Below are 27,348 nucleotides of genomic sequence, written 5' to 3' on the forward strand. Positions count from 1 at the left end.
TTTAAATTGGATGTTAGGAAAACTTTCTTCACTGGAACGGTTGTCAAGCACTGGAATAGGCTACCCAGGGAAGTGGTTGAGTCACCATCGCTGGAGGTGTTTAAAAGACCTGTAGGTGTGGTGCTTAGGGACATGGTTTAGTGGTAGACTTGGCAGTGTCAGATTTACAGCTGGACTCGCTCTTCAGGGTCTTTTCCACCCTAAATGACTCTGCAATAATTTCGGATGTGCAGAACATCATGTTAAATATGACTTAAACTATTTTTTCTGCTCCTTTAATTTTTATATGAAGTTGACTTGAACATTGATATGGCTTCGAGAGGATTACAAGATTTCCTGTGTGTGATAGTATTTGTCGTTGATATTTTGTTTTGTGTCAGAAAAATGTTGTTATTGCTTCTTAATGAAAATAGGATGAGGCTGAAGTACTTGCTGCTCAGATGTGCTGCAGCACTTGGGGCTAATTAAAGCTGCTTGGAGTGGGAAGACTTCGTGCCTATCTGTGCTGTGTGCTGTAGGCAGCTGAGAAGTAGCGTGAGGCTCCGTGGGCACTGATTTCTCTCTCGGGAGACCTCATCCTCATTTGATGTTCAGAAGTACCAGCTGTTCGAATGTCTCCTGCAGTGCTTTTTCTGACACTTAACTCTTACACCCACCAGTGTTAGTCTTGCTCAGTGTAAGCTTCAAATGTCTGTGCTTTGTGTTTGAGCTTGTTGCTGTTCAAGTGTTGGAGTGGACCGGTATTTCTGAGTTTCGTTTGTTGGTGATCAAGTCATGCTGTGTGTAGTTTGCATGTTACTGGCCTGTTTTTCATAACTCAGTAATCTAGGACCAAAGGGAGATTGGGCCATTGAGTCATGGGAAGGGTTTAATTGTGGTGCCAGTTCCCCACTGGTGCTTTTTTGGATAAAAGACAGTATTTAAGAGCTGAGAGTGTGCTGCAACCAGTGCTGCTTGCACTCACCATAGTTCGAGTCCCTGAGGAAAGAGAATGAAACCTCCTAATAAAAACATTTGCCAGTTCATTTCATAGAAAAGTTGTTAACTGATGGCTGGTTTTGTGGTCGACAGTTCTGCTTCTGCCTGCTGACAGGAGAAAGTTGTACAGTGATGCTCTGAAGGCATTTTCAGTTTTATGTCTTGGCTTGAATCTGCAGCTGGGTGGTTCAAGCCTGGTGTTTTTTCAGGTGGGTGAGCTTGTTTGTGCTTGAACTTGTGCCGGCTGCCCTGTGAGCTCACAGAGGAGCTCTGAGTGATTGCTCAGGTGTGACACATCCAGGAAGCTCTTGCATCAGCAACCAAACACTCTTGCACTTGGAGGAAAAACAGAGAATTACACTTGAATAATAAGGTGGTGTGTTGGCGCAGAGGGGCTCTACTGTCAGCCCTAGGAAAATAAAAATTTGGATTCCAAAATAATTTTAACCCAAAATTATAAGACACTGAAACTTTTGGAAGTGTAATGCACCGAACTTGAGAGTGTCATGTTTTCAGAATCGGTGGTGTATTGGAGAAGAATGTCTTGGTAGTTCTTTGAAATACTTGGTCATCTCTGGAGTAATTCATAAACAAAGTGATTTACCATTTAAGTTTGTCAGAAAGAATTGTTAGTTTCTGTACAAATCAGTTGAGTTTTCAGGTTGGTTATGCAGCTTCAGGGGTGATCCCCTATGTATGGTATGAAACTGCCAGATTTAGAACTATGTGTTTCATTAGAGGTGTGGGTTTTGCTAGAAGACGCAGTTAAGTGGGACTTGGTGATGCAGTGGAGTACTTGTCAGTGTGGCGCGGTGCGGGCTCTTAACGCCTCTCTTGTGTCTGTTCACAGGGCGTTGACTCTGGGTGGAGGACTGCCGCACCTGGAACACCTCAACCTCTCGGGCTGTCTCTCTGTAACCGGTGCGGGCCTGCAGGATTTAGTTTCTGCGTGCCCCTCCCTGAACGATGAACACTTTTACTACTGTGACAACATTAACGGTAATGTCTTTTTATGAAGATGTGATGCTCTCCTGGAGAGTGAGGTTGGTTTAAGGACACTTTTTGAAACAAAACAGAAAGAACCATGAAAACCCCACTTTTTTTTTTTCTTGGCTGTTTAGCACTGAGTTTCACAGGTTAATTATGAAATGACAACTGTTAAGCCAGCTTTTCCTCATTTGTTCTTTTTGGGTTTTTTGCTTGACACTAGCAACAGTTCTGTATTACCTAGGAAAGCATTTTTAGTCCCTATATCTCGATTTAGTTTAGCATAAGTAAAGAGGCTAGAAAGTAAGTCTCCATATAGCTAACACACACTTGCCCTCTCAATATCTTCACTGTAAACAATGTAATTGCATGTTTTCTTTATGGTCACAACTTCAGACAGAGGCTTCATTAGATTGATACCAAAGCAGTGATTTTTAGGAAAGGAATGATGCGTTTTGCAGTGGTTTTGGTATAGGATATTTTTGATCCTATCAGCCTGTGTCCTTATGGAAAATGTAATTTAGTTTTTCTGATTTTGCTTGACTCAGTAACTTAGGGATGGATCTAAGGTGGAGAAGGATCTGGATAAATGCATAAAATATGTTTATCGTGCAAGTCCTTTCAGTGTTTACCACACTGGAATTCAGTCTGTGTCAGGTCCAGTAAGCATTCATAGCATTACAGAGAGAAACCATGGTGTGACTTGTATTCCATGTGTGAATTTAGAACAGCTAAGTGCAACAGAAGGGAGGAGGAGGATAATAACTCAGTTCACAGGATTATGATAACTAATGATGTGTAAAACAAAACTATATTCCCTGGTAGTTCATGGTGTTCAGCTCAATAATTTGCATCGATACTGAGATGCAGCCACAGGAGGGGTACAGGCTGCCAGAGCTTTGGTGCTTCAAGTACATTCATACTGATATTCAGGTATTCAGTCCACTGAAATCGATATAACATGATGCACTTGGATTGGACCCTAATATTAGATGTGAAAGTATTAAATAATATTTTGCTTCCATAATTGTTGCACTTTATGCACTTTTTTGACACTGCTGGGTTGGTTTTTTTTTTGAGACACTTTCTTTTTGTTAATTCCTTTCATTCCATCCAGACTACAGCTTTTAAAATCTTCTAGCATTTCAACCTGAAAATTTTAAGGTTCCTCTTTAAAAATACATCACTGACTCTCTTTCCTGCATTGTGTTGACTTTAAAGATGGCTTCAAAGACCAGTTAAAAGCCTTTTACATCTGATTCCTTGCTGGTTTTCCTCTGTTTTCACTTCTGTCAGTAATACCAGACTTGATATTCTGGTTTGTCTTCAGACATTTCTGTGTCTGTCTCTATTCCTAAAGTACACTGTGTCAGTTTACAAAGCTGGAATATCTTGTGTGAGTCCACCACTTTAAACCTTGGCTGTTCCATAATACCCCCAAGTAATTATTTATATTTAAAGAGAATACTTTTTGGAATTACTCTGTCAAGTTGCCTTGATCCTTTTGCTGTTTATTTCCTTCCTTTTACTGCCTGCTGGAAGCCGTGAGCCTAAAAGCTCTGCCTGGTTCTGTAAAGCATCCCGGTGCCTCTGGAGGAACAGTTACTGCTCTAGAGAGAAATCAACAGGAGTGTGAGGCTGTGTTGGTCCGACTTCTCACACCTGTTGAGAAGCAGTAGCATCTCAGAAGTTGGTGGCTGTTTTATTGAAGAAGGAAGTCAATAAAAACTTATACGGGTGTGCCAGCAAAATTCTGAAATGGGAAATAACCTTTTATAACCGAATCCCCTGCAGTTTTATTTGGGTACGGTTCTTGTATTTTCACTCAAACTTCATTGTGGTAGGGCTATTCAGTGTGAAACTAATGCCTTATTCTGCTCTGTGAGCAGCAGGATTTCTGTGACAGCTTGAACTATTTCTGTATCATTTGGTATTTCTAAAGTAACTGTAGGGAAAACAATAGCTGTTTCGTTTAAATCAATCCATACCTGAAGCTGTTTGTTTGCACATACATAGATTGTATTATTAAATGCTGCACAAAGATGACTGATCTGTAAGCATGCAGAGAATAATTTCATAATTTTCTTTGCCCACCAGCTTATCAGGGATTGTTTTCAGGGAAGGCAATATGTTCTGGAATCATGTTGGAAAACCCGTCAATCTTGCAGAATAAGAAATGGAGCCAGCAGCATGGAACTTAGTCATCTTTGAATAACAGAGATACCACTTTGATATATAAGGGCTTCGCTTTCACCTACAGCCTATTTTCAGATTTTTTTTTTTTTCCACTGACCCTAAGAGGGGGCCCATTACAGCTTCATTGGATTTTCTTTGTGGAGGGCGTGCAGGACTTATTTGGTAGGCGTGTTTGTTTGCAGCTTTTGGATTTTCATTGCAAGTGCTGGTCTAACCACAGCTGCTCTACCTTCCTGGTAGACTAAAACTAAAGAGGTAAAGCACATGTGGTTAGATGGACTTAGTTGGGTCTGAGTCGCGAACTGTTGCACAGCAGTAATATGATGGAGTTTTTATGAGCAGAGACCATGAATTTCCACACACTTCCAAATTTATTTTCTGTTCATTTACTGTTAGTATGACTTCAGTTCTTGGTTTACATACTAATATTTAGGATCTCTACCTATGTTTTACTCAACACTGCAGACTCGAAGTTAGGTAACCCTCAGCTACAGCTGAAAACAAATCTGTCAGTGTACACCCCTTCTAATTGCTGATTTTGTTTAATGTCTAAAACACATTTGACTGTAAATCACACTGAAATCAGCAAGGAGAGTTTAATGTTTGAGTTACCAGTTGCCACTCAAAAGTTTATATTTCCCCATAGGCTGTTTTGTCCAGCTGTGTTCAGTCACCTTACTGTATTCTCAGTTTTAAAGCCTGGGGTGCTGTCAGCTTCAGGATTAGGCTCCCTGATCTCTGCAGCAGTAGTTATTTGCAGCTTTTAAGTATGATTCAGTTGCTAGAGTTTTTTTAAATGATGTAGTCCTCAGGTGCTGTAATTAAAGGAATAGGGCATGAATAAAATAAAGTTGTGATGATTCGGATTATTCGCTCTTTTCTTCTGGCATTAGAAGTTCATCGGTCATAGTTTGATCTGTCTTCCAGCAGTGGAGCCAAGACTTTGCAATTTCTGTTAAGATTTCTGAACTCCTGAGTGCAGATTTATATATGGGGATGCGTTGTTGTTAGACTTCAAGAGTCTGGTCTTCCTTTAAGTTCTACAAATAACCAAGGTGCTTTCATAAGGGTCTGTAAGTGTAACTCGACTAAAGGCTGATAGAGAGTAGCACTTAGTAAACTCGGATTTGAATTTAATACTGCCTTTCTGTAGTTTTCTTAAAGCAAATGCTTAATTTGATCAGTATTTTGGTAATTCCATTGTAATGTGCTACTTTTGCTACATTACCATCAAATACAACATGCAGTGATGATGATGAAGCCTCTTGCTGATGGTGGCTGTGAAAAAGAACTGTCTGCCTGTCCTTCTGTCCTTTGTGTTCCTCTCAGCTCCTTCTTACTGCCTTCCTGAGGCCAGTATTGGTCTTTCTGTGGTAAACGGTATCAAAACCTGGGGTAGCTGAAAGCTGTGTGTGGTGTGGTTTTTTGTGTGTTGTGTGGTTTTTTGGGTTTTTTTTGGCGGGGGGTGGTGGTTGTTTTTTTCTTTCCTCTTCCCAAATGGGTCAGGAATCCACCTTGATGCAGACTATGACTGTTTCTGCTGCCACAGGCAAGAGCTAGAACAAGTGGCTAAAGGGATGTCGTGGTGGTGACAGCCGGTTGTCCTGGCCGTAGTGGCTCTTTCAGCATGGTCTTGGTCTGGGTTGTCATGTGGTCATGGTGAAATGCCCAACTTCTTCCTAGGAAGTTTTTACTAATTTTTGTTTCACTAGTGCATGTGACAAAACGGAGTAATCAAATAGCTATGCTGCTTTCTTACATTGCAAGATTGTTTATATGATTTTATTTGAAAACACCAAGAGTTGTTCATCAGGAGTAAACAGACCTCTATTCTGGGTCACCTGAAGCATCTGAGTAATCTGATGTGCTTGTAAAGAGCATTACAATAATCCAGTTTAGAGGTAACTAAACCTGTAACATAGACTGTGGCCGGTTAGATGAGAACCTGATTAACTTTGCTTTCCAAGGTGAACCAGCCCACAACAGCTTTAATTTAGGCACTCATTGTCCTCATAGTCAGTAGGAAGAGAGGCGCCCTTCTGAAGGTGAGGCAGCCCCACTGTGAGGTGTGAAATGACCATCTCACTCACTGGACAATATAAAAGGAACTGTATACAGTTACCATATGGCTTAACCTGGTACATCAGTGAGGTCAGATGGAGACCTTGTGTTATATGTGTGCATATATATATATTCCAAAGTCCAGTCCAAATGAGGTCAGTAGCAAAGAGTGGGGAAATCAGAGATTAGGAAGCCAAAGAGGTGTAGCCAAAAGTTAGTTGAAGTCAATAAAGCTAGGGAAACAAAAACAGTCTCTGTGGCTGTCAAAAGCAAAGGCATTTGAATTTTGCTATTTGTATCAAATGTAAAAAGAAGCTAAAGAGGGCCAGGGCATTTATAGAGGACATAAATGACCTGTGATGGAGGAGATCAATTGACATGTCAAAACATGCATGAAATGAGTCATAACCAAATAGCCTTACTGTTAAAACAATAATTAATGACACTTACTACCTCGTTGTAATAAGAACATAACCTGCAAGTAGCTGGAATTGCCTGTGTATGCTAAGAAAGAATAAAGGGTAGAAGATTTCAGGAGATGTGGTTTGAACCCTGAATGTTTAATATCATCAGAGTTCTTTATCAGAGGCTATAAAGGAGAGTTAGCAACGGTGTGAGGACTAGACCTGGGACAAGAAATGCAGCATAGGAAGAAAGGCGACTTTTCACTGTGGTGTGGTTAATGTCATTTGTAATTTGGTGCCTAATAAATTAGGAAAGGAACCTATAAACTTTCCAGATGCTGCAGTTTACTTAGAAGCTTCTAAGCTTTTGAGATTTTAAGTTGCTATAAGACTGGTTTAAATTTAAAAACCGAGAGCTAATTAAAGGATAGGAAGAAAGGGCAGGGCTTAATGGTCACTGCTCAGGAATCTGGGAGGTGGTGTCTCTCTTTGCATTCCTCCCCAGGAGTTCTGTCCTGTGATCAGTCTTATTCAGCATTTCTGTTGCCGTTGTGGCATAAGAAGTACATACAGTTTCCAAGTTCTTGAGTGGTTCTGAGCTGCCTCAGGTAACGATACTGGTGCTGAAGATTTCCAGAAGGACTTCTTATGAGCTTCAGTATAGCTGTATGTAGGGTCGTTTGTCTGGGTGGTTGGGAGCAATCAAACTGATTGCATGAAACTGAATTTGGAGCTGGCAGTTGCAACGTGAAGACAACAATTTCAGAGAGCGGTTGGTGCTAATTCTGAGACCTTTCTTGTTTGCAGCAACAGCCAAAAAAGCCGCCAGTGTTATGCATCGTCAGGGTGTTGAGAACAAGGTAGAGGGTGGTGCTGCATGGTCCTGGAAGCCTTGGGGCACTCACATTTGGAGTACAGCACACAGTTTTGGCCTCCCCATCTTGAGGAGAGTCTGTAATGGACTTACGGAAGATACAGAAGAGCTCTGCTAAACAGTTAGGGAGTGGAGCAGCTGTCTGGCAAGGAGACACTCAAAAGCCTGGAACGTTTCAATATGGGAATTAGAAGGCAGGATAGGGAGGTGGCTTTACAGAACTGGGAAAGCAGCAGATGAGGTGAATGGGCAAAAGTAACTCCATATTCTGCAGTATTAGAATTTGGAGACAGTAGATGAAGGGGGTAGGTGATTAATTTAAAGAAAATGTACAGTGTAGTGAACTCTGGGAACTTGGTCCCATGGGCAATCGTGGAAACAAGCAGGATCAGCAGGTTTAAAAAGAGGTTAAACAAATGCATGCACAACTGAACCATGAACAAATACTAAAGGGAATGGGCTTCAGTGTCCCTACTACAACAGTTAGGGATGCTGGGGAGATGTAAGATGCAGACAACGGGCTTATATGATCCCCTTTGATAACACTTGCTGTTGCCAGTGATGAATGTAGGGTTAGATGGACCATTGTTCAGACCTAGGAGGTCAGTATTTACATTCCAGTTATGAGCATGAGGAAGAACGTTCCTAAAATGAGCAAGAAAAGGACGGAAAACAATGTTGAATCTCTTTCCTTGGGATGTTGTGGTTCTATTTGTGTTGTCAACAAGCATTTTACTAGAAATGTGGCAGTTTCTTCAAAATTACTGACACGCTGCTTAGCTGTGGCAGTGGCGAGGAAGGTCAGCTTCGACTGGGACAGTACTGCTGCACAGAACATGCTCTGCTACCAGCCATTCAGAAACACTGAGTCTCCTTTTTAAAGGATTTACGAAGAAGCTTTCAACCTCTAGCTTGTAAGTGACTTGGAAGATCAAAATTTAGTTCAGGTGAATAAAGAGATTTGAAAGTGAGTTTGACGAACGAAAAGTTCACTCTTTTGGGTACTGTAAGCATTGTCGTTCATTATAGCTTCGGGTTTGTTTTATTTGGTCTCATGTATGTTAACTTAATTACCTTGTAGAATATTGCTCATCAGTGTGTGGCATGAAGCAGAAGGCTGATTTCCAGACACCGGGTTCTTGGGAAATTAATTGAATTATGAATTTAAGTTACTGTTCAAGGGGAAAAAACAAGTGAGACATTGCACGGTGCCCTAGTTCATTACATTATTTTGCAAGTCCTTTCTAAATGTATTAAAAAAAACCACCTTAAATATTCTTTGTTTTTTCTCAAATACAAAGGAAGGAAATTTGGGTTGTCCTGGTTAGGTCTTTACCAGCTTGTTTTAGTTAACTCAGCAGCCGACTGCCAATTTATGTTGGGTGCCAGAGTTCAGCCAACCTGAATGTAAACGCATCTCTAAAGCAGGCATATGGCTGCAGGAAATAAAATCCTGTACTAATAAATGTAATAGTTTCTTATCTCATGATCACTTTAACATTTCAAATTAAACGGATAACAGTAAGCGAAGGTAAGTAGAGGTGGGTAGAATTAGTGTTGGTTTATACTGTTGGTGTTTGTGACTTCTTCTTTCTTTTTGAATGTTTGTTTTTTTTTAGCCTTACAGCTCCTGGTAACTGCAGTGATACTAAATGTGATTTTTCTCTTTAGTTTTTGAATTTCCAGTCAGAGTACGTGAGGTCTAGCCAACCATGAAGTGTTCATGGAGAAGAAACCTTCCAGACTGAAAAAGTGTTTCCATTATAGTAGAAATAGTTTTGGAGATTACGGTTTCTTTGGTAATGCCATGAAGTCATCATCTGAATTGGAAAAATGGGAGTTAAATATGCATTGTGAAAATATACCTCAATTCTGAAAGCTGGCTGTGAGCTTGCTTAAATTTGCTCATTCAGTGTTGCTCATTGTACATCTGTGTCATTTTGAATGTGTTACCCATGGGACTAGGCTGTCAGAGTAAAAATCTCTTGGAAAAAGAACTGTTCCAGTTGAGGTTTTCATACTGTGATAGTACTGGCTGTGATTCAGACTCCACAGTACTGAATGAAGTTTAGTCTATTAAAAAAAAGGAGATATTTTCTGAATTGCCAGGTTATGAGAATTCTGAATAAATGGCCTTTTCTTCTTTTCACATTTGTTCTGTTTTTGTGCAGGTCCTCATGCTGAAACCGCCAGTGGATGCCAGAACTTGCAGTGTGGTTTTCGGGCCTGCTGCCGCTCTGGCGAATGAGCGCTGACTCCTGACCTTTCAGTCTACTTCATTTAGCTGAGCAGGCTTCCTCTCATGCACTTTACTTACAGATCGCATCTTGTGTTAACAATCCCTGGAGTGAGACTTGTTATACTAGCCTGATCCTGCCCACAACTTCAAAATCTTAATTATGAGTGTACTGTACGGTGTTGTAACAATCTCACAATCTCATTTGGTTTGAAGGGTGTTGGGTTTTCTTTTACTTAATTTGGGGAAGATGGGAAAACATTCTGAGGGTTTTTTTTATGCCACTTTCTTCCAAGTTTGGCACTTAAATATACTTTACTGGATTATTTTGTGTTAAGTGAATGGTTTTTTTATTTTGAATCCGTAAGTACAGTATAAATCTCCGCAGAGAATTTGAAATGTATTGTTTGCATTTGGGTAACAGTTACACATCTTTAGGAGCCTTGTTTCTTCCCTTTTCCTCTCATCCTGAAGTTGTTCTTTATATTGCAAAATTAGAGAAATCCCCACCTTCCTTTTGCATTTGGGCTTGAAGGACATACTCAAATAAAACATTCCCACCGACAAAAATTCTATGTAGCAGTTGAATGTTGTTGAGGTGTGATATCCAAGCATACCATGCCAGTGGGCTGCAGAGACTGGGTGGGTGGCTGTTGTGGTTGCAGGGCTGTGAACCTTGCAATGTGGGGGGGGGTTGGTTGGTTTGTTGTTTTGATTTTGGTTTTGTTTTTTTCCTTCTTCCCATGACTGTTAGGATGCATTTTTGAAACAGCTTCCAAGGAAGTCAGTTTTCATTAATGTGAAATCCATGGATGACAACAGTACCTTTACCTTGATGCTTTGAGTTTTAATGAGACCCTTTATTGAACAGTAGAGACTAGCAGGGAGGCTGAGGGAATCCTGCGGTAGGAATAGAGATGAGTAACTGTGAGTAGTGCATGAGTCTGTATGTGGTGGCATGGGGAGGAGCTGTTGCAAGAGGAAGTGGGTATTGTAGCCTATGTTAAGTTGCAAACGTTAGTGGCCACCTGCTCATGGGAGGCGCAGTTGCAGATTGTGTCTAGTATTTATTAGACAGACTGAATCTCAGGAAGAATGTTCATTAGAACATATCAGAGTTAAGCTCAACCCACCATCATTTTCACTTGGAAGAGTTTGATTAGCAAAATAACTGCAGGAAAAAAAATATATATCAGTATTAACAGTTAACACCACTACTTACATACTAAGAAGCAAATTTTCTTTTGATAATCTTTTACTAGGGTAACATTCAGACAAGTATTTCATACTTCAAAGAAGCTTAATCAAATTATTGTATAAAATGAATGAGCTTCCACTTAGGTTTTGGTGTATTTATTAAACACTTTGTCTTCTAAAGAAAATGCAATTTTACATCTCTGAATGGTGCTGGTGTTATACAGACACTAAGTATGAAGCAGCTTCTTAAAAATTGAAGTATGGCCTTCACTGATGGCTCTTTGGTGCAGAAAACATATTCCTGGGTAAATAGTCCTTATCTTCACTCAGGAACTTGGGTACTGGAAAATTGCAACTACTTGTACTTGCCAGTGTCTTTGAAAAGAAAGAAGGTCTGTAGATAAAATAAACTGACTTGCTAAAACCATAGTCTTCAGAGCATGAGTCCAGGAACCAAGTTTCACCTGAAAATAAGGTGGCTGAACTCTACCTTTTGACTCTGCAATGTCAATATATGTGGGCATGTGTAATGCTTTTAAGATAAGAGGGTGATGTCCCATGGGCAGCTATAAAATACTGTATAAAAATCACCTATTTAAAAATCACCTGTTAATACTGGAATTTGAAGCTGTCAGTCTCTTCCTTAGCAGTAATCAGTAGTATCTTCAGTGGTTGTAGGGTGAACAAAGCTCACGTGTTTGCAGCTACTAAAAATCAGCTTCTCATTCCATTTTTAAAATTCTTGGGATGGCTCAAATCAGCAGTGTGAGAAATCTGTTATATTCACCCCTACATAAGCAAATTTCTTGAAGTATTCTGACTGGTCCATACTACCTATTTCGAACAAGTGAAGCAACATAAATCCATACAGAGAGAACATTTTGGGGATAAGCATGAATGTGCACGGCTAGAGCAAATTCAACGTTGGCAATATCAATGGTATGAACTCCTGTGCTGTGTACAGCTTCTATTAAAGGTCTGACTTCAGAAAATGGCATATGAATAGGAAATCCAGAGACCTGGGAGAAAGAAAGAGGAAAACCACATAAGGTAAGAAGAAAAGGTTAATGCACCTGAAAAAAATACAGAGTTTTAAAAATCTGTTTTACTGTGTATGTAAATTCATTTTTTTAGGGCTGGCTTGAGAAGATGCAGTAAGAAAACCCTATTTTGTATTTTAATATCACCTCCCTATTTCATATACTCCTGGCAAACTTCTGACATTTTTCCTCTTTAGTCTGGGTTAAGTTTGAAATGAAGATGTTTAGAAATCCACTAGAATAAAGTTATATTAATGAACACATACAGCATAACTTTGCTGCTTTTCTGCTTCTTAACTGGTTTTAATTCATTGCATTCTCCTGTCTGCACTGGCTAGGGGTTTGAGGTGGCAAATGTCCCCCCATAATAAAACTGAAGTAAAGCATGTTGTTGTGTGGGCTCCTGCACCTGTGAGTAGACTGTGTGTAGCACTACTCAGCACCAGGGCCAGGTTCTTAGTGACTGGACTTGAGCTAAAGCACCAGTCAGCCCACAAGCATCCAGTGGGAGGAGACGGCTATTGGAGGTGGCGACTGTTGTGGTACAGCAATAGTACAACCATGCAGCCAATTTCTTTACGTTTAGCAGAGAGGTTTTATCTTCAATTTCTACAAATACAATAAAACAGATTGCTCCTTCACTCTGTAAATAGGACATTGGTTTATCTCTGGTATAAAAGCTCTTCTGACTTTTGGTAGTAGAGGAAATAATAAATAGCCTAGGCCACTCTTCCATACCAGAGTAGTGATACTAGATCCTGGGGATTTAGATTTCTGCTTCTGTGCACACACCACACATTCACAACTGTACCCTGTAATCTCCTAGCTGTTTTTGCAGCTCTGCCTGATGGTCATCTTCTACATCTTTGCCTTGGTTTTGTTCCAGCAGTGGCAGAAAGTTACGCAGGGTAGAGGTGCAGTATCTGTTCCAACGAGTTAAGTGCCTTGGTCTCCACTCCATTATCTTGTCTTTTAAAATTTTTTCAATCCTGCAGTAAAACAGACTGATTATTACAATTCTAGTACTTACTGGACATCTGATCTTCCTTGCCACACTTAGTACAGATTGTGGGGAACACAAATGACCTCAGTTAAATTTGCCACTGCCTAAAAGCACAGAAAGCAATGCCAACATCGCTCTGTGGTGCCTGCACGTCTGGCAGCAGAATGGGAGGCCAGGAGCTCATCGCCCTTTTTGGTCTACATTCTCTCCTCTCATCCCTCTACAGCATTTTGTTTATTAGGAAACTGTACAGCAGTGATTGACCAGTTCTGTTAATCTCTATTATAAAGAGAGAGAAAACTTAAGCCCTGTGAACTACGGCTTCTGATTTTGTGTTTGGTGGGTTGGGTTTTTTTAGGCATTCTCAATTTGTAGCATTCAAAGCAGGTTTTTAGGACGCAGGTACGAATATGCTCCACTGATGAGCATTGACAGCATTTGTTTGGAGGTAGAATTACCTGCCCTGCAGTTCCATCGCAGCAGCCTTGTCCGAAGGCTGATAAACTAATTCTTCAGGCTAGCAATAAATAAAACAGTTAAATGTTAAAATTTGCAATCTCTTCTAGATATACCACACCGTAACTTCAGGAGTTACTGCCTTGATGGTACTCACATGAGTTCATGTTTATGCTAAAATAATCTGTTATGTAGTAGAGATGTGATAAAAACGTTAACTAGATGTTTGTGGGTAATCTTGATTCTCCACCCCCCCAAAAAAAATTTCAACTGTTTATACCTTTGACAAGCTATAGAGAAATTCCTGTTTGTTTACTAAGGATGTGCATTCAGCTGGAAATAATGCCTTCCTAGCTGTAAGACAGAAATTGACATTTTCTTTATAATGGCAAGCTACTATGTTAGGTAAGTTTGTGTTAAAAGATTTGTTCTGTTTACTTCACTGTTGTCCTGAGATCTTACACAGACAATTTGAGGACAACAGCTGTGCATTCATTCTGTATAAAACCTAATACTCTGCAGTATTCCTGCTCTCTTTTTTTTTCGGAGTGCCTGGGAAAATCTTTTTAAAATCCAATGCTGTTACATAAATAACCACAGAAGTCCAAAGAACTTGGTCTCTGCTTCTTTATACAAAGTCTGTGATCTCTCAAACCCCCAAATCAAGCTGGTAATAGATCCATTATTACCTGAACGCTGCAGAGACCAGGGTAGGGCAAGCTTCTTGAAAAGAAAGACTTCCAAAGTTTTGGTCTGCTGATATCAAAATTTATCCTTACTGGGGAATCATATTCTTGCATATTAAACCAAACCTACAAGCAAGCAACTTTGTTTTTAACTTTCAGCATAATCACAGCTATCGAGCATATTCCACTTATATGGCAGTAAAATACTATATGATCCTGACCTCCTAGAGCAATTATCTCCTCTCCTCCACTGCTATCTCTCAGAGGGTTTCCAGCCACACAATAATATATTGTGAACAGGCAAGATTATTACTTGTATTTTACAGCAAATAAACAAGAGGACTTGACACCAAGCAAAAAAAAAAAATCAATACAGTTTTTGTGCCTGGTAATGTCAGCTCCATGTTTGAACACTGGACCGTTCAGGGCTTGTACCCACCATTATGTATACAATTCACTTGACTCCTTCCAATATGCTTCATTTTTTATTTTTCAGTCACATTTCATCTGCAAACTATTAGCTTTGCTGAGTTACTACTCCTCAGCTAAGCAGTGGTAAACTGAACATAATTCTTGGGCCGTCCAAGTTGGAAAAAGTGTAAGTAAAACCCAGTAATGGAAATTACATGAATGGATGTCATGATCCACCTAAATGCTGATTAAAAACCATCTTTCTTATTTTAACTACTTAAAGTAGCTGAAAAACTTACTTAAGGTTGAATAAAACCACTAATGATACGACAGCATAAACACAGTTACACTGATGAACAAATAATGCATGAGGTCAAGAAGAATATCAAGTTATCAACTCTTACATGTATAGAAATGTGACAAAGCTGGGTACACTTACGTTATCACAGCTGATCAGACAGTACACATTTTGTAAGGGGCAGAAAGTATCATACTGCCCATAAAAACACCCAGTACTGGGATTCCAAATTACGTACTGACTTTGTTCCAAAGTTAATACGTATGCAGTTGGTCCCTAGGAAGAAAAAAAAAAGTATGAGAAAGATGTTTTAAAACTGGCCACAAAGACAATATGCTTTGTATTGTTTGGAATACTAGATTTTTACTATTGAGATTAATAGTACTTTTTGGAGTAAACTGCTTGGAAGAATTTACAGGTTCATTACAATTCAACCAACTAACACATAATAATGTGTTCTCTGTCTGTTCTGTGGCAGAGAAATGTTAGACATACACAGCCCTGAGCCATTCTTAAAATATAGATTCGTCTTGGTTCAGCTACGAACTGATGTGAAATTCCATACAGAGGAAAGTTTCAGGTCTGCTGCTTCAACATCAGCATGTCCCACTCGGCTACGGCCACAGCCCTCACTCCGCGGGCAATCTCCCAGTTGAAGAACGGCTGCTGAGGCAGCACACTTTGTGTTGCATCTATCAGCCCTCCCTCATACAGACACAAGGAATTTCCCAGCTCTCTTTTTTTATCCTCTGTCAGGAATCCCTAAACTGCTCTTCTGTTTTCTTGTGATCTCCCACATTTTCCATGTACCTTGAAATACCTGTAATAGTCTCCCTCCTTCCAGCATGCATGAGCTGAATGCTTGACTGAGGACTAGCATCTCCATCAGATTTTGAGTGGAAGGAATGTACCTGAGTACCTGTTCCTGTCACTACAGTATCTCAGAATGTGCTTAAGAAACTAGTTAGGACAGGGATTTTTACCAAAATTCCATTCAGCAAAACTTTCACATGTGCTTGGTAATTTGAGATACTATTAATAATAGTGGAAATCTGCATTATGAACAGCCTTGCCACCTCTTTGAAAAGAGCAGTGCTGGTTACTTGGAAATCTGAGTGCTTCCCCGAGAACAAATGCATCTCTAAGGGGCAAAAGAATCTACATGTCATAGTCCTGAGCCAGATCGCTGCCACTGTGGGCTCCCAAACTCTGTCACAGTCTGTGTACTCACGGCTGAAACGCTGGGAATGGACCCTCTCCCTCCCCTTTGTCCTGGACACACCATTTAGACAAGCTAAACTCCAATCAAGGTTTACAGATGCTTGGTACTTTGAGGACAACAGCTACTACTAGATGAAGCAGGGAAACATGGGTCCAGGATAAAAAACCCCCACATGATATTTATACTAAGATATACTTTCAACTTTTTTTTTCTCTGAAAGAATCTGTTCCAGCAGCACCGATGTTTAGATAACTTCCTGGAAAAAACATGCCAGCAAGAAACAATTCTACCCATTGGCAGGAACCAAAGACTTCACAGAATAAAGTTAATATTCAGACCAAAGGAAAAAATCCTCTTACCTCAGGAATAGCGTTTCCAATGATAAGCCAGGCTTTTTTCCCCATACCAAGAAAATAATTACACAAGAGCACGGCGTGTTCTTCCTCATCTCCCGCCAGAAGGTAAAGAAATTGCTAATTGAGGTACCAAAAAAAAAAAAAGTCTTTCTATGCAGTTACCAACTGTGTTTGCAACTTACAACATTTAATAATTTTTCTTAACACTTCCGAAGCAAGAGAGTCTTCTCCGATCTTTTTTGTTTATTGGGCACTGCTTCAACAGCAGGATGAAGAGGGAATGCTGTGCAAATCCATGATGCAGATCTGAGATTCTACTACAAGAACCAGGATTTTTGTCTTTTGAGTTATTCTGAATTTTGCAGAAAAATTCTGAGATGATAAAAACATCATCTATGATTAACTTAATGTCTGCTGTTAATCTACAGATGACAGGATTTATCTATATGTGACAGAGGTGGCTACATATCCCATCGTTACTGACATTACATGCAATGCTTTTTCTGTAGTGCCTTGGAACTACAACGATCAATTTTAAGTCTAGTTTTAAAGTCTCTGTCAGTCAGTATCCTTTCACTTGCGCATGACTGGCCATTTTGAATTGTTTTATAACTGAAGAAAGCTTAAAGCCCTAAGCATTCTTAGGGTCAATCAATTGCAACATATCAAAGATAAAAATTTTGGCTCCTATCAGGCTGAGCAACTTTTCTCACGCTTTGGTTCTCATTCTTTGAAATACACAGCTCATAAAGAAAAATAGTCCTCACAATAACAGAATCACAGAATAATTTAGGTCTGAAGGGACCTCAAGAACTCATCTAGTACAATCTCCCCTGAAAGCAGGGGCTGCTAGAATGTTACATCACATTCAAGAGGATAAAGAACTTTTAATGCATTGCTTACATCTGATGTACTCCATAAATCACAAATTCCAGCAAATGACACACTATCTGGCAAAAAAGGAATCAAAGCAACATATCGAGCCACCATTTCCTGCAAGAAAACAAACCAGAGCGAAGTCACCCCTTCAATTCACGACATGGATATATCTAACAATAGTAGTGTTACACCAGATGTGAAGCATAGTGCTGTTTCCACTGATCAATGACAACACACTAACTACCTCATTACAGTAGCAGCAAGCTCATTTTAGAACTTATATTGAAGACACACATAATTTACTCCCATTGAGGTCTGGCATAATTCTTTGTCTTTTAAAGGACACTACTCATCACTACATCTATTTTTTTCCAGAGAAGACAAATATCCTTTTCCAGCATTATTATGGATAGATTTACTGTGTTATCACACATAGTCATTACTACTTTATTTTGTATGTCTAGTTTTTCCTTTACAAAAAGCATAGCTACACAGCAGATATTTATCCATGTTATGTGCCTGTGTACACAACACAAACACAGACATTCTGAAAACTATATCCCCGAAACTTCACTATCTTTTCGAAGTACTTACTGCTGCTGTTTGAGAACTACTGGGGACAGCATCAAGAAGTTCCTGTGGTGGATTCAGAGGTTTGATATATCTGGTAATAAAAACTGTTTTCCCGTTGAGGTCAATTACAGTTGTTAGGCATTGGCGGCTTGGAAACTTTGATGTACATTCAGCTTCATACTTTTCTACTGCCTGTAGCAATTTCTCATCTTCTTGGGTATCAAACTTCAAAAGACAGAATTTATACAAAAATAGTTTTATTTATAGTTTGGGCTTAAGTCTTTACTATATTTGGGCCATATTTCACCATTTACAGGAGCATAAAAGTAGTGTACAATTCTTTCCTAATAGCATTTTGAACTTTCCTTGTGGTATATACTTTGGCTTACAGACATATAAGAAAGGTCAAAGTAATGGAAAAATCAGGCAATTTGCATTTCCTTATGAATGCGCATAATGAGCTGTACCTATAAGCTGGCTTTATTAAAGCACTGAAGAATGTCATGAAAGTTATGGCCAAATAAAACTGCAGGGATGAGTATTTAACACCACATGTATATTCAAAGGTGAACAATTATGGTTAGGTACTAATTCTACATGCTATTCACATAACACTCCATGAAAACCACAATTGAAGTTACGCACAAAATCCTGGTAATTTTTAGAAAATAATACTGCAACAACCCTGTGCAATGCCAAAAATATTTGCAGAGAAGGTCCAAGTAATTTTTAGATTAATCCTTATAATTCAGACTTGTCTAAAATTTTAATGCTTTTAGATGAGATTTTCCAGAAGGAAATCTAGAACTCAAAAGCACACATTAATTATACACCAAAGAAAATTATTTGCTCATATGTCACCTAAGATGTCATCTTTTAAAGGTATTAGGATCAGTTGAAATAGTTTTTTTCATCTACTTTGAATCCCTTGTGTATTTCTAGTGGTGCTGAGAATTAATGCTCATCCTTCATAATATTTTTGTTCAAAATAAGCCACTTTTTGTAATTTGTTACCCTTCTTCTCAAACTAACCAGAGGTGGGAGAGCTGAGCACTGCCCTGCAGCTTGACCTCCACATTGGCATAGAAGGCACACAGTAGGGATTCTTCTCAACCATAATTAACAGCTGAAATGTAGAGCCTCTGGCACTTTGTACACTTAAATGTAGTATTTCACTGCAAATATTACTGGCAAATAAACAACTGCTATGTCAGAGTCAAGTAATGCAAAGTGCAAAAAGATTGCTGAATGGCACAAAACCAAGCTAAATCTTAACAGGAATCTCTCATTTAATTTATTAATATTGTACCTTCTTAAGCATTTCATTCATCTATAGAGAAATTCAGGAAGGACAGCAGGGAAGAGAGGAAAAGTAGGTAAAGAAACAAAAAAAGTAGTGTAAAATTAAACTAAAATTAAGCTTAGCATCCTAAAACAGTACACAAGTATTTCAAATAGCTTAACTACAGCAGGAATGGCTAGGAATAGGAACAAAGGACGGCAAAAATATTTTGTTAGTTTTTGTCATTTTATGCCAAGCACTTTCTATAATAAGTATGTGTGTTACGTTTGGGGAGTTGCAGCAAAGAACTAGAACTTTTTCAGTCATGGTTAAAATACACACACGTCACTTTAGTAGTATTTTCATGTACAGATTTCATTAGATACATACCATCTAAACCAAAAGAGTCTCTTAATGAATTTGGTCCCGCTTTACTTAGTTTCCTCTAACATGAAATTACATTTTATTGTTTTCTATTTATGTTGCTTTGAAAAAAAATGGATTATTTGAAAATCCTGTACAATGTTTGCTAAAGAAATGACTTGGATTGGCAAACAAATAATCTGCCGCTAAGTAAAATTGTTACAAGACTTAGAAAAATCTCTAATGCAAAGAGTGAACAAAAATCTGGCAAAATTCCTACTGATTTAGTAATCATAACAGTTTTTTCCACTGCTCTTCAAATTTTAGAAAACAGATCTTCTGTACCAATAGGTTTCTTAACTCAGCAACATTTTCGGTATCCCTGGATTGACTTTCAATGCACTTCAGTAACTTTTTAGTACCATTCAGCTTATTGAATCATAGAACAGCCCAGGCTGCAAGAGACCTCAAAAGACCATTTGGTCCAACCTTTGGTGGGAAAGGGATCCCAGATGAGACAATCCAGCACCCTGTCCAGTCACACCTGGAAAACCTCCAGTGATGGGGACCCTACCATGTGTCCCTGGGGAGACTGTTCGAGTGAATGATTGTTCTGACTGTAAAAATTGCTTTCTTATATCGAGATAAAACCTCTCATGGTGCAACTTGCACCCACTGCCCCCTCTCTCCTCCGTGTGCCTCTTTGTGACGAGAAGCTTTGACACGTAGTATATTTCTTGCTACTTAGAACAGGGCCAATTTCCTGAGTTGTGATTTACTGTGCTATCATTCCTTGCCGCATCTTCAGAATGGAAGGTACTTCAGTCTCTTTCTAGTTCTTTATGTCTGAGTTTTGGCAAGGGGCAGTTAGCTCCTGCTGTCATATTTTAGCGGAAAGAGAACTTCTGTCAGAAAGATCCATGACTTTAATAAAATATGCTGTTTTTTCTCTCTGAAGTGTTCAAATCAATTCTAAATATAGCTACCAAACTGCACCATTTTACTAAGCATTAATACAACACATAACCTTTTGGTAACTAAGTATCAAATTCTGAACATTTGCTCATTATTTAAAGAGGTCAAGATTTGCAACATATAGTCCATAACATTTTACAATAATCTTGCCCTTTATTTGAATTTCTATGATTTTTCTTGTGAAACAGTACTGGAGACAGGTCTTTCTATAAACAGAGATCTGTTTCCTTACAAATTCAGTACATTTTTTTTCCCAGCAACTAATTACTGTATGCGAAGATTAAGACTATGAAACCGTTGAATAAGGTCTCATCTATTAAAGGTGCTTCAAGGCTGTTAAATGTATACTTACGCTTTTGAGTCCTAGTAATAAATCTTGCCATTCAAACTAATTAACCTTTAAAGGCATCCCTGAGGGTACTTTATTAATTTTCTTTATTTTTGACAGTGCTAAATTGTAACAATTCCAACAGTATTGGATGAGAGCAAGAAAACATAGGACAGGGTAATTTCCAAGATGACAATTTAACAGGAAAAAGGGGTTTTAGAATGCATCATACAATTTTATATTTATTCTGACAGAGAAATTACATAATCATACACCTTTCTCTCCAGTTTCTGTTTGTCTCTAATAAATGACTAGTGTAGCACTGAGCTGGAAAAGAATGAACTGCTGCTGTTTCTGCATGAAAAACATCCATCCTTGCTGAATGGATCTCAAAATCATTGCATAATGTTACATAAAATAGCAAGTGGTGTGTGCGTTTTAACTACATATTGTTGTTGTTAGTGTAAGGTACTTCTGGTTTAGTAAAATAACTGGAAAAAAAACAACAGCTGCTGTTTAGAAATAATTATCTTCAAGATCTGGAGGAATGCATGAAGCCAGAAATAATAAATCCTGTATGTGGGCAGTATAAACACAAAACCAAGAAAATACTATGTTTGTACCTGCCACCTCCTTTTTGTCCACTACTCGCAAATACTTACATGAATACTTTATTGTTTACAGAAGTAAATGGGAAAATTACATGCTTACTGATAATGAATGCAAATTTGCTTTCTATTAACATCAGAACTAGATACCTGGTGAAAGTTATTTCTTGTGCATTAAGTGTCCATCTAACTTAATGGTGCATCTAATTAAATTGAACTGAGCTAAAAAATTTGAACTAGAACACTCAATTTGCATTAATGTCCTTCTGTACTTTTATTCATGTCCTTTGGTACACTAAGCGTACCTATTTATATGCATCTCAAGAACTGCACCACTGGAAACAAAAAGCAAGAATATGATTAGTTACTGATTAATTACCTTCTCTCTGACTGACTCTCCAGGAATGAGCTGTGGTTCAATGGTAATAAACAGAGTTATATACGAACCCTCACTCAGATTTCGCACAGAATCATAACCTCTCTCGATTCCCGGGTGTTTTTCTTTGCTGTAGCCAAGGAGGACTGGAGGAATATCCACCTTAAATGTACCATCGATCTACAACATACACAGAGAAATACTTCTCATTAGGTGCAAAAAGCCTTCCCAAATACATTTGCTATTTGTATTCAAACACTTTATTCCTTTGATTTCTTTATTATTCTGGATTACAAAACAATAAAATGAGAGAATATGGCATATATATTGATTAACTGTGGGGAAAACATGAGACATCTCATTCTAAATGTATCAATTACAACTGGATTTCAGCCTCTCTTGCATATTATGGACACTAATCTTTTATGTAATGGAAATAATATACACTTTACGTCACACACACTGTACATTACAGAAAGAAAGAGTGTCAGCCTTTTGCTGTTTTTCTTTCATACAGCAATATCCGCATGGCACTATTTACCTGGAAGAATGACAAAATGGCAAAATACAGGTTGCAGGACTACACTTCTGAAGGCAGCAACACATCAACAGGCCTCTGCCTGCGTTTGAGTGATGTGGGGATGATGCTCCAGCATCTCACAGACGGATACCTTCTACGCAGAAGCTGCCGATGCTTCTTGGGTGCAACTGGAAGCGGGCCCATTCAGCCAGCATCCCCACGGAAGGGCGTTCCGATAGACTCACCTGCCCTTCACACCTCTCCCTGCCACCACAAACAGAAGGTGTTTCTGAAAGGTCGCATCAGACAAGAGATGGCACGTCCCACACTTGCTCGGGCAAGTCTCAGCAGTGGAAGTACGTGGCATTACAAGAAAAGCAAGAAGATTAACCTCTTAATTTGGGTAGGATTCAGATGACTGCCATCAGGAAGGACATCTCCGGTGGATGTGGAAGATGAACAGATGACTCACTAGGCTGGCTCATCAAACATTTAAAAACAAAACTAGATTTTGATGAGAAAACTCTGAACAAATTATTCAGAATTTCTGCTGCAGTATAGTAGTACAGGATGAAGAAATGCTTCATTTGCTTCTGAAATTTAATTGCTAGATGCACCTTGATATAACCGCTGGACCGATCAGGCTTTTTCAAATTCAGTAAGAAATCCTGTTCAAATGAAAAGAATCTCTGATTCTGGGAAGATCTACGCAGGTACTCACACTATGCTTAGAGAATCACAAACTGCCACGCCTCCTCAAAGAGAGTCAGGAACGCACCTGACAGGAATCCTGGAGTTACTCTGGCACTACAACAGAAAGACTCATACCCCAACAAGAGGTCTGAAGAACAGAGGCTGACATCACTACTGGTAATCTTCAAAGCTGGATTGTAGGCTGTGTCCTTCCCTATGTATTAGTGAGCAGTCTTATAATAAAATGTCTAAGCCTGCCCATAAAGTCTCGCAGAACAGTGAACAGACATTTCTCAGGTGAATTTCATGCATTCAGCATGGAACATTTCTCTAAAAAGAGTAAAGGATCTTGTTCTTTTTTGTTTGTTGAACTACAGCAATGGTGATCCCATTATATGACATTGTCTCCACAAAATGGCCAAAGACTCACGAAAAGAAGGGCAGACCTTCTTACTACTTACATCTTCTTTGGAGTCTATGAGAGCTTCATACTGTAGGGCACCACAACCCTCAAACAGTGAAATTCATTGATCAACCTCCCAAACTGAAGATGGCATATTATTAGCGATCTAGCAGAAGCAAGTGGACTAGCAGTGGTTAGACATACACAGTCCAACATTTCTCAGTAATGAAAAAAATCCCATGCTTTCTTGAATTCCATGACAATTATGTTCTCTTGTGCTTCGCAAACAGAGTGCCCAAGAAAACCACTTTGAACTCCAAGCAGTACACTTAAATTCAATGAGACATCCTCCACTCAAAGAATCCAGGAGGCTCACAGTATGTCTTAAAGCCCTTAAGGTTCTGAGAAGTGCCCCATACAGGCAGCAAGGAACAAATTAATCTGTCATTAGGTATGCAACTGATGTCTGAATCTTCATGAAGATCTGAGACTTCTGTGATATAATGACTTCATCTACACATGAAGCAACTGCCCTGCAGAAAAAGTCCTAAAGCAAGATTATCATTTGATAGGACTATTGATGTGAAAAATTACTTTCCTTAACCTAACTCCAAGATGGGTGACAGGACAAAAAAAGGTCTTTCCTCTGTGAAGAACTGCATGTTTTACTGTTGCTCCTATGACTAACTGTTGATATCTTTTGAAGAAAGTTTCTCTTGAAAAGTTCAAAAATAGAGGAAAGAAGGGACTGGGAGAGACAAAGCTGAAAATTTGGGGATTCATGAAAAGTGTGAAAAAAGAAGTTGGATCAAGTTTCCTACCACCTAAATAGGTAATATTCCTATTCCTAGTTCCCCTATCTAGGCTGTGCAATACCAGAGTTCTCAAAAGCCACTGACAAAACCATGTAAAGAATTTGCACCTATAACCTCATTACTGAAGGAAGTCAATCTGCATTGTCAGTGTAGAATTATGCTTGTTTCTCTCTTCTCCCTCCAAAACACTGAAGTTACTGACAAACACTCAGGAAATTCGACAACAAAAAACGGTGGTTTCAAATAATTCCATGAAAATAAACTAAGTAGTATAGAGAACATCATTAAATCTGCCATTCCATTACCAGCCTCTTTCCATTCTCCAGTTCTGCATTTTAAGGGATTTACTCCAAGTTATTGTCACTTACCCTTGCTTGAAAATATATGGTAGTAAATGGAATCTTAACACATCCCAGCCAGTGTCTCTCAACATGAGTGCGGATTCCACTTCCTCTTTCACGATCATCCTATTAAAAAGTTGCCCAACAGAACACTTTGTAAGACAGCTTCATTTCCTCAACAACTTAATCAAGGCATTAATAAAAATTCTGTTTGTTTTTAATAATTTACTGTAAATATCAGTTCAATTACTAGTATGGCAATGATTATTCTGCATGCCTTTCAAGCATGGAAGATGCTGAACAAATACAAGAACGTCATAGTCCATGACACAATGTACTTGCACTTCAGGGTTCAAGTCCTGTGTAACCTGTGATGGAGAACTCAAAAATCCGACAAGGAGTCCACAAGAGTCTCCTCAGACAAAGTAAATTAAGCTCTGGTCCTCTAATGAAATATTTTACTAGTATTTTAAAAAGATCTTTGAAGGTAGAATTCTATGAAAATCTAACTAAACCCTGTGGAATGGAAGCATTGTTTTCATGTGATTGCCTATCAGGGGTTTCCAAATCTAGTATGATCAGCCTACTAGTTGTTAAAAAAATGTTCTCTAAAGGCTAGAGTATTCAAGAGTTGCAAGACTGTATGTTTCTTCCTTCTGCTTCATCAAATACCATTTCAGTTTGGAGAACAGAATTCTGTTCTCAGTGAAATGTGTGCATCATTTATTTTTGTGTTATATTTTCATGCTACTATTTTTGTGCATGCTCAACTGACTGGGAAAGCTTTCACTAGTTTCAACAGGGGAAGGAATTATGCCAACACTGAGAGCTTACAAAAATTTCTTGTTACTAGCACTTTCGATTTTTATCTCATTCCAAAAAATCAATAAAGACAACCAAGGGATTTTGGTTTTGTTTTTTTTTTCCACCAAACAGCTTGTAAAACAGGATGTGACAGAGCACAAAAAGATAGTTAATAAAAAAATGCAGGAACTGAGATCATTCATCTGGAAATTACTAAAAAACTTTGATTAAATATAAGAAGAACAGAATTCAGATTACAATTCATATGTTGCCTCTCAATTTTAATATCTCCAATTTCATTAAGTATCAGTAAAACAGATTACATACACGTGTTCAACTCTAGCAGCAGATTATACAGTACAAGCTTAATTCGTACAGACAAAGATTACCACTATAAAGATTGCTCCCTTTAACAATCTTGCAGTACTGACTAGACATAAAATCATAAGGAATGACAAAATAGAGAAAAAAGAGGCACAGGGGAGTGAAAGCTATTACACTGAAAAGTCTTATTCTGTCAACTTCACAATCTTATAATATTCTGTAATGTGCACTGTCCTTCAATTGTGAACTCACCTCTACAGCATCATGAAGTACTTCATCAAAAACATTAATGAAGACTTCGTCCTTCACTGACTGCAAACTGTGGGTGCTGTAGTCTCCATTAGGAGCTCTGAAAGGTTAAATAAACCAAAAAAGTGGTTTGAACAGAACAGGGAAATTCGAATAAATTTGCATGCTCAAATTAAATTTTTATTACTCAGAAATAATAGGGTTTCATTTTGCCATACCTAAATGGAAGCTCAAGTTCCTCATTCCAGTTGGGGTTTGGACCCTCTGCTGTTGTTGTCCTGCAGACTGTTCGCTGAAAAGAAACTTCTACAAAAGGACGGACTAAAACCTATAAATACAGATCAAAACAAAGGAAACAGGCCTCTATAAAATTCATCAGAACATATTACATTATACGTTTTCACGTGTTTAGAAAAATAAACATATACTTTGTGGAGATCAAGCTGGTCCAGCCCTGATAAAACTTTAATACACCTTAAATGTTGCACTTCCCAGGCTCCTAAGCATTTGTGAAGCTTTTAAAAATATTCTATATGTCATTTCCAAAACGTTACATGTATGCAGAATACTGGACATATTTATATACATTGGCAAAAACGCATTTTCTCTTGATAGTGGGAAAGCTACAGGCTACCTAATCAAAGAAGGTAACTGAAACAGAACATGTGACCCAGACACCAATGGGAAAAAGTGCACTTGCATCCTCTTATCTGTAATCCAAGAAGCCGAGTTGTACAACCCCAGCTGTCTCTGAAACTGGCTCCTAGTACAGATAAGCAACTTCTACTAGACACAACAAACCCCTAATGTGATTAAAAATGCCTTAATGGAGAATTTTACTAACATTCAAATGCATATGGCAGAAGTTTTCTACATCATAAGAAAAACAAGAAAAAGCCCCAAAGGGCTTCCACCTTCATTCACAAGGATGCTGAATTTAGTTCTCAATAGCCAGCAGAAGTAGCTTCAGTATCAGTCATAAGAATGGCTGTGCTGGTGTAGACAAACAGTGCACCAGGCCCAAATTTCAGGGTGTGAAAATGACCATCAGCAGACACATTCAGAAGAGTAAGAACAGAGCAGGCATACATTGATATTTTCTCCTATTACTCTTCCAGGCTTCAATGGTTTCAAATGAAGGACTTTCCTAAGCCTGTAATGATTTTTCTACTTAGTAACTCCCAAGGGACCACTCTTCCAAATACTTGTCTAATACCCACTCCAATGCAAGCAAAACTCTTTAGTCCACAACTCATGTAAGCAACTTCTCTGGGCACCTGCTAAGTGCGGCATGGAGAATCACAGCCTTCTGTTTGTTCTGAAGCTCCCTCCTAGCAGCTTCAGTTGGTGATCCCTCATCCCAGCACTGAAAGAGCCAGTGAACAGTCAATCCGTATCCAAATTACTCAT

The 27,348-nt window shown here is 38.8% G+C and overlaps 2 protein-coding genes across 5 annotated transcripts in view; one reads left to right on the forward strand and one right to left on the reverse strand.

The window, feature by feature from the left end:
• The window catches only part of FBXL5 (F-box and leucine rich repeat protein 5), a 36,060-nt gene extending 25,682 nt beyond the window's left edge, over nucleotides 1-10,378 (forward strand). The window contains exons 10-11 of the mRNA XM_065633616.1: nucleotides 1,829-1,977; nucleotides 9,672-10,378. Of these exons, the coding sequence (XP_065489688.1) occupies nucleotides 1,829-1,977; nucleotides 9,672-9,748 (226 nt within the window). The 3' untranslated portion in view covers nucleotides 9,749-10,378. The remainder of the gene's footprint in view (nucleotides 1-1,828; nucleotides 1,978-9,671) is intronic.
• Nucleotides 10,379-10,578: 200 nt separating this feature from the next.
• The window catches only part of CC2D2A (coiled-coil and C2 domain containing 2A), a 61,680-nt gene continuing 44,910 nt past the window's right edge, over nucleotides 10,579-27,348 (reverse strand). For 2 of the 4 annotated variants that reach the window (XM_065633740.1, XM_065633741.1), the window contains 12 exons: nucleotides 26,157-26,266; nucleotides 25,942-26,038; nucleotides 24,589-24,687; nucleotides 21,793-21,969; nucleotides 17,879-18,082; nucleotides 17,309-17,398; nucleotides 16,409-16,522; nucleotides 14,969-15,103; nucleotides 14,122-14,244; nucleotides 13,435-13,493; nucleotides 12,785-12,962; nucleotides 10,580-11,952 (listed from right to left, as the gene is read on the reverse strand). In XM_065633740.1, the coding sequence (XP_065489812.1) occupies nucleotides 11,764-11,952; nucleotides 12,785-12,962; nucleotides 13,435-13,493; nucleotides 14,122-14,244; nucleotides 14,969-15,103; nucleotides 16,409-16,522; nucleotides 17,309-17,398; nucleotides 17,879-18,082; nucleotides 21,793-21,969; nucleotides 24,589-24,687; nucleotides 25,942-26,038; nucleotides 26,157-26,266 (1,575 nt within the window). In that variant the 3' untranslated portion in view covers nucleotides 10,580-11,763. Of the gene's footprint in view, nucleotides 11,953-12,784; nucleotides 12,963-13,434; nucleotides 13,494-14,121; nucleotides 14,245-14,968; nucleotides 15,104-16,408; nucleotides 16,523-17,308; nucleotides 17,399-17,878; nucleotides 18,083-21,792; nucleotides 21,970-24,588; nucleotides 24,688-25,941; nucleotides 26,039-26,156; nucleotides 26,267-27,348 lie in introns of all 4 variants that reach the window. The other 2 variants (XM_065633744.1, XM_065633743.1) reach the window with 2 other exon arrangements.

Source organism: Caloenas nicobarica, chromosome 4, assembly GCF_036013445.1.
Source record: "Caloenas nicobarica isolate bCalNic1 chromosome 4, bCalNic1.hap1, whole genome shotgun sequence".
NCBI lineage: Eukaryota > Metazoa > Chordata > Aves > Columbiformes > Columbidae > Caloenas > Caloenas nicobarica.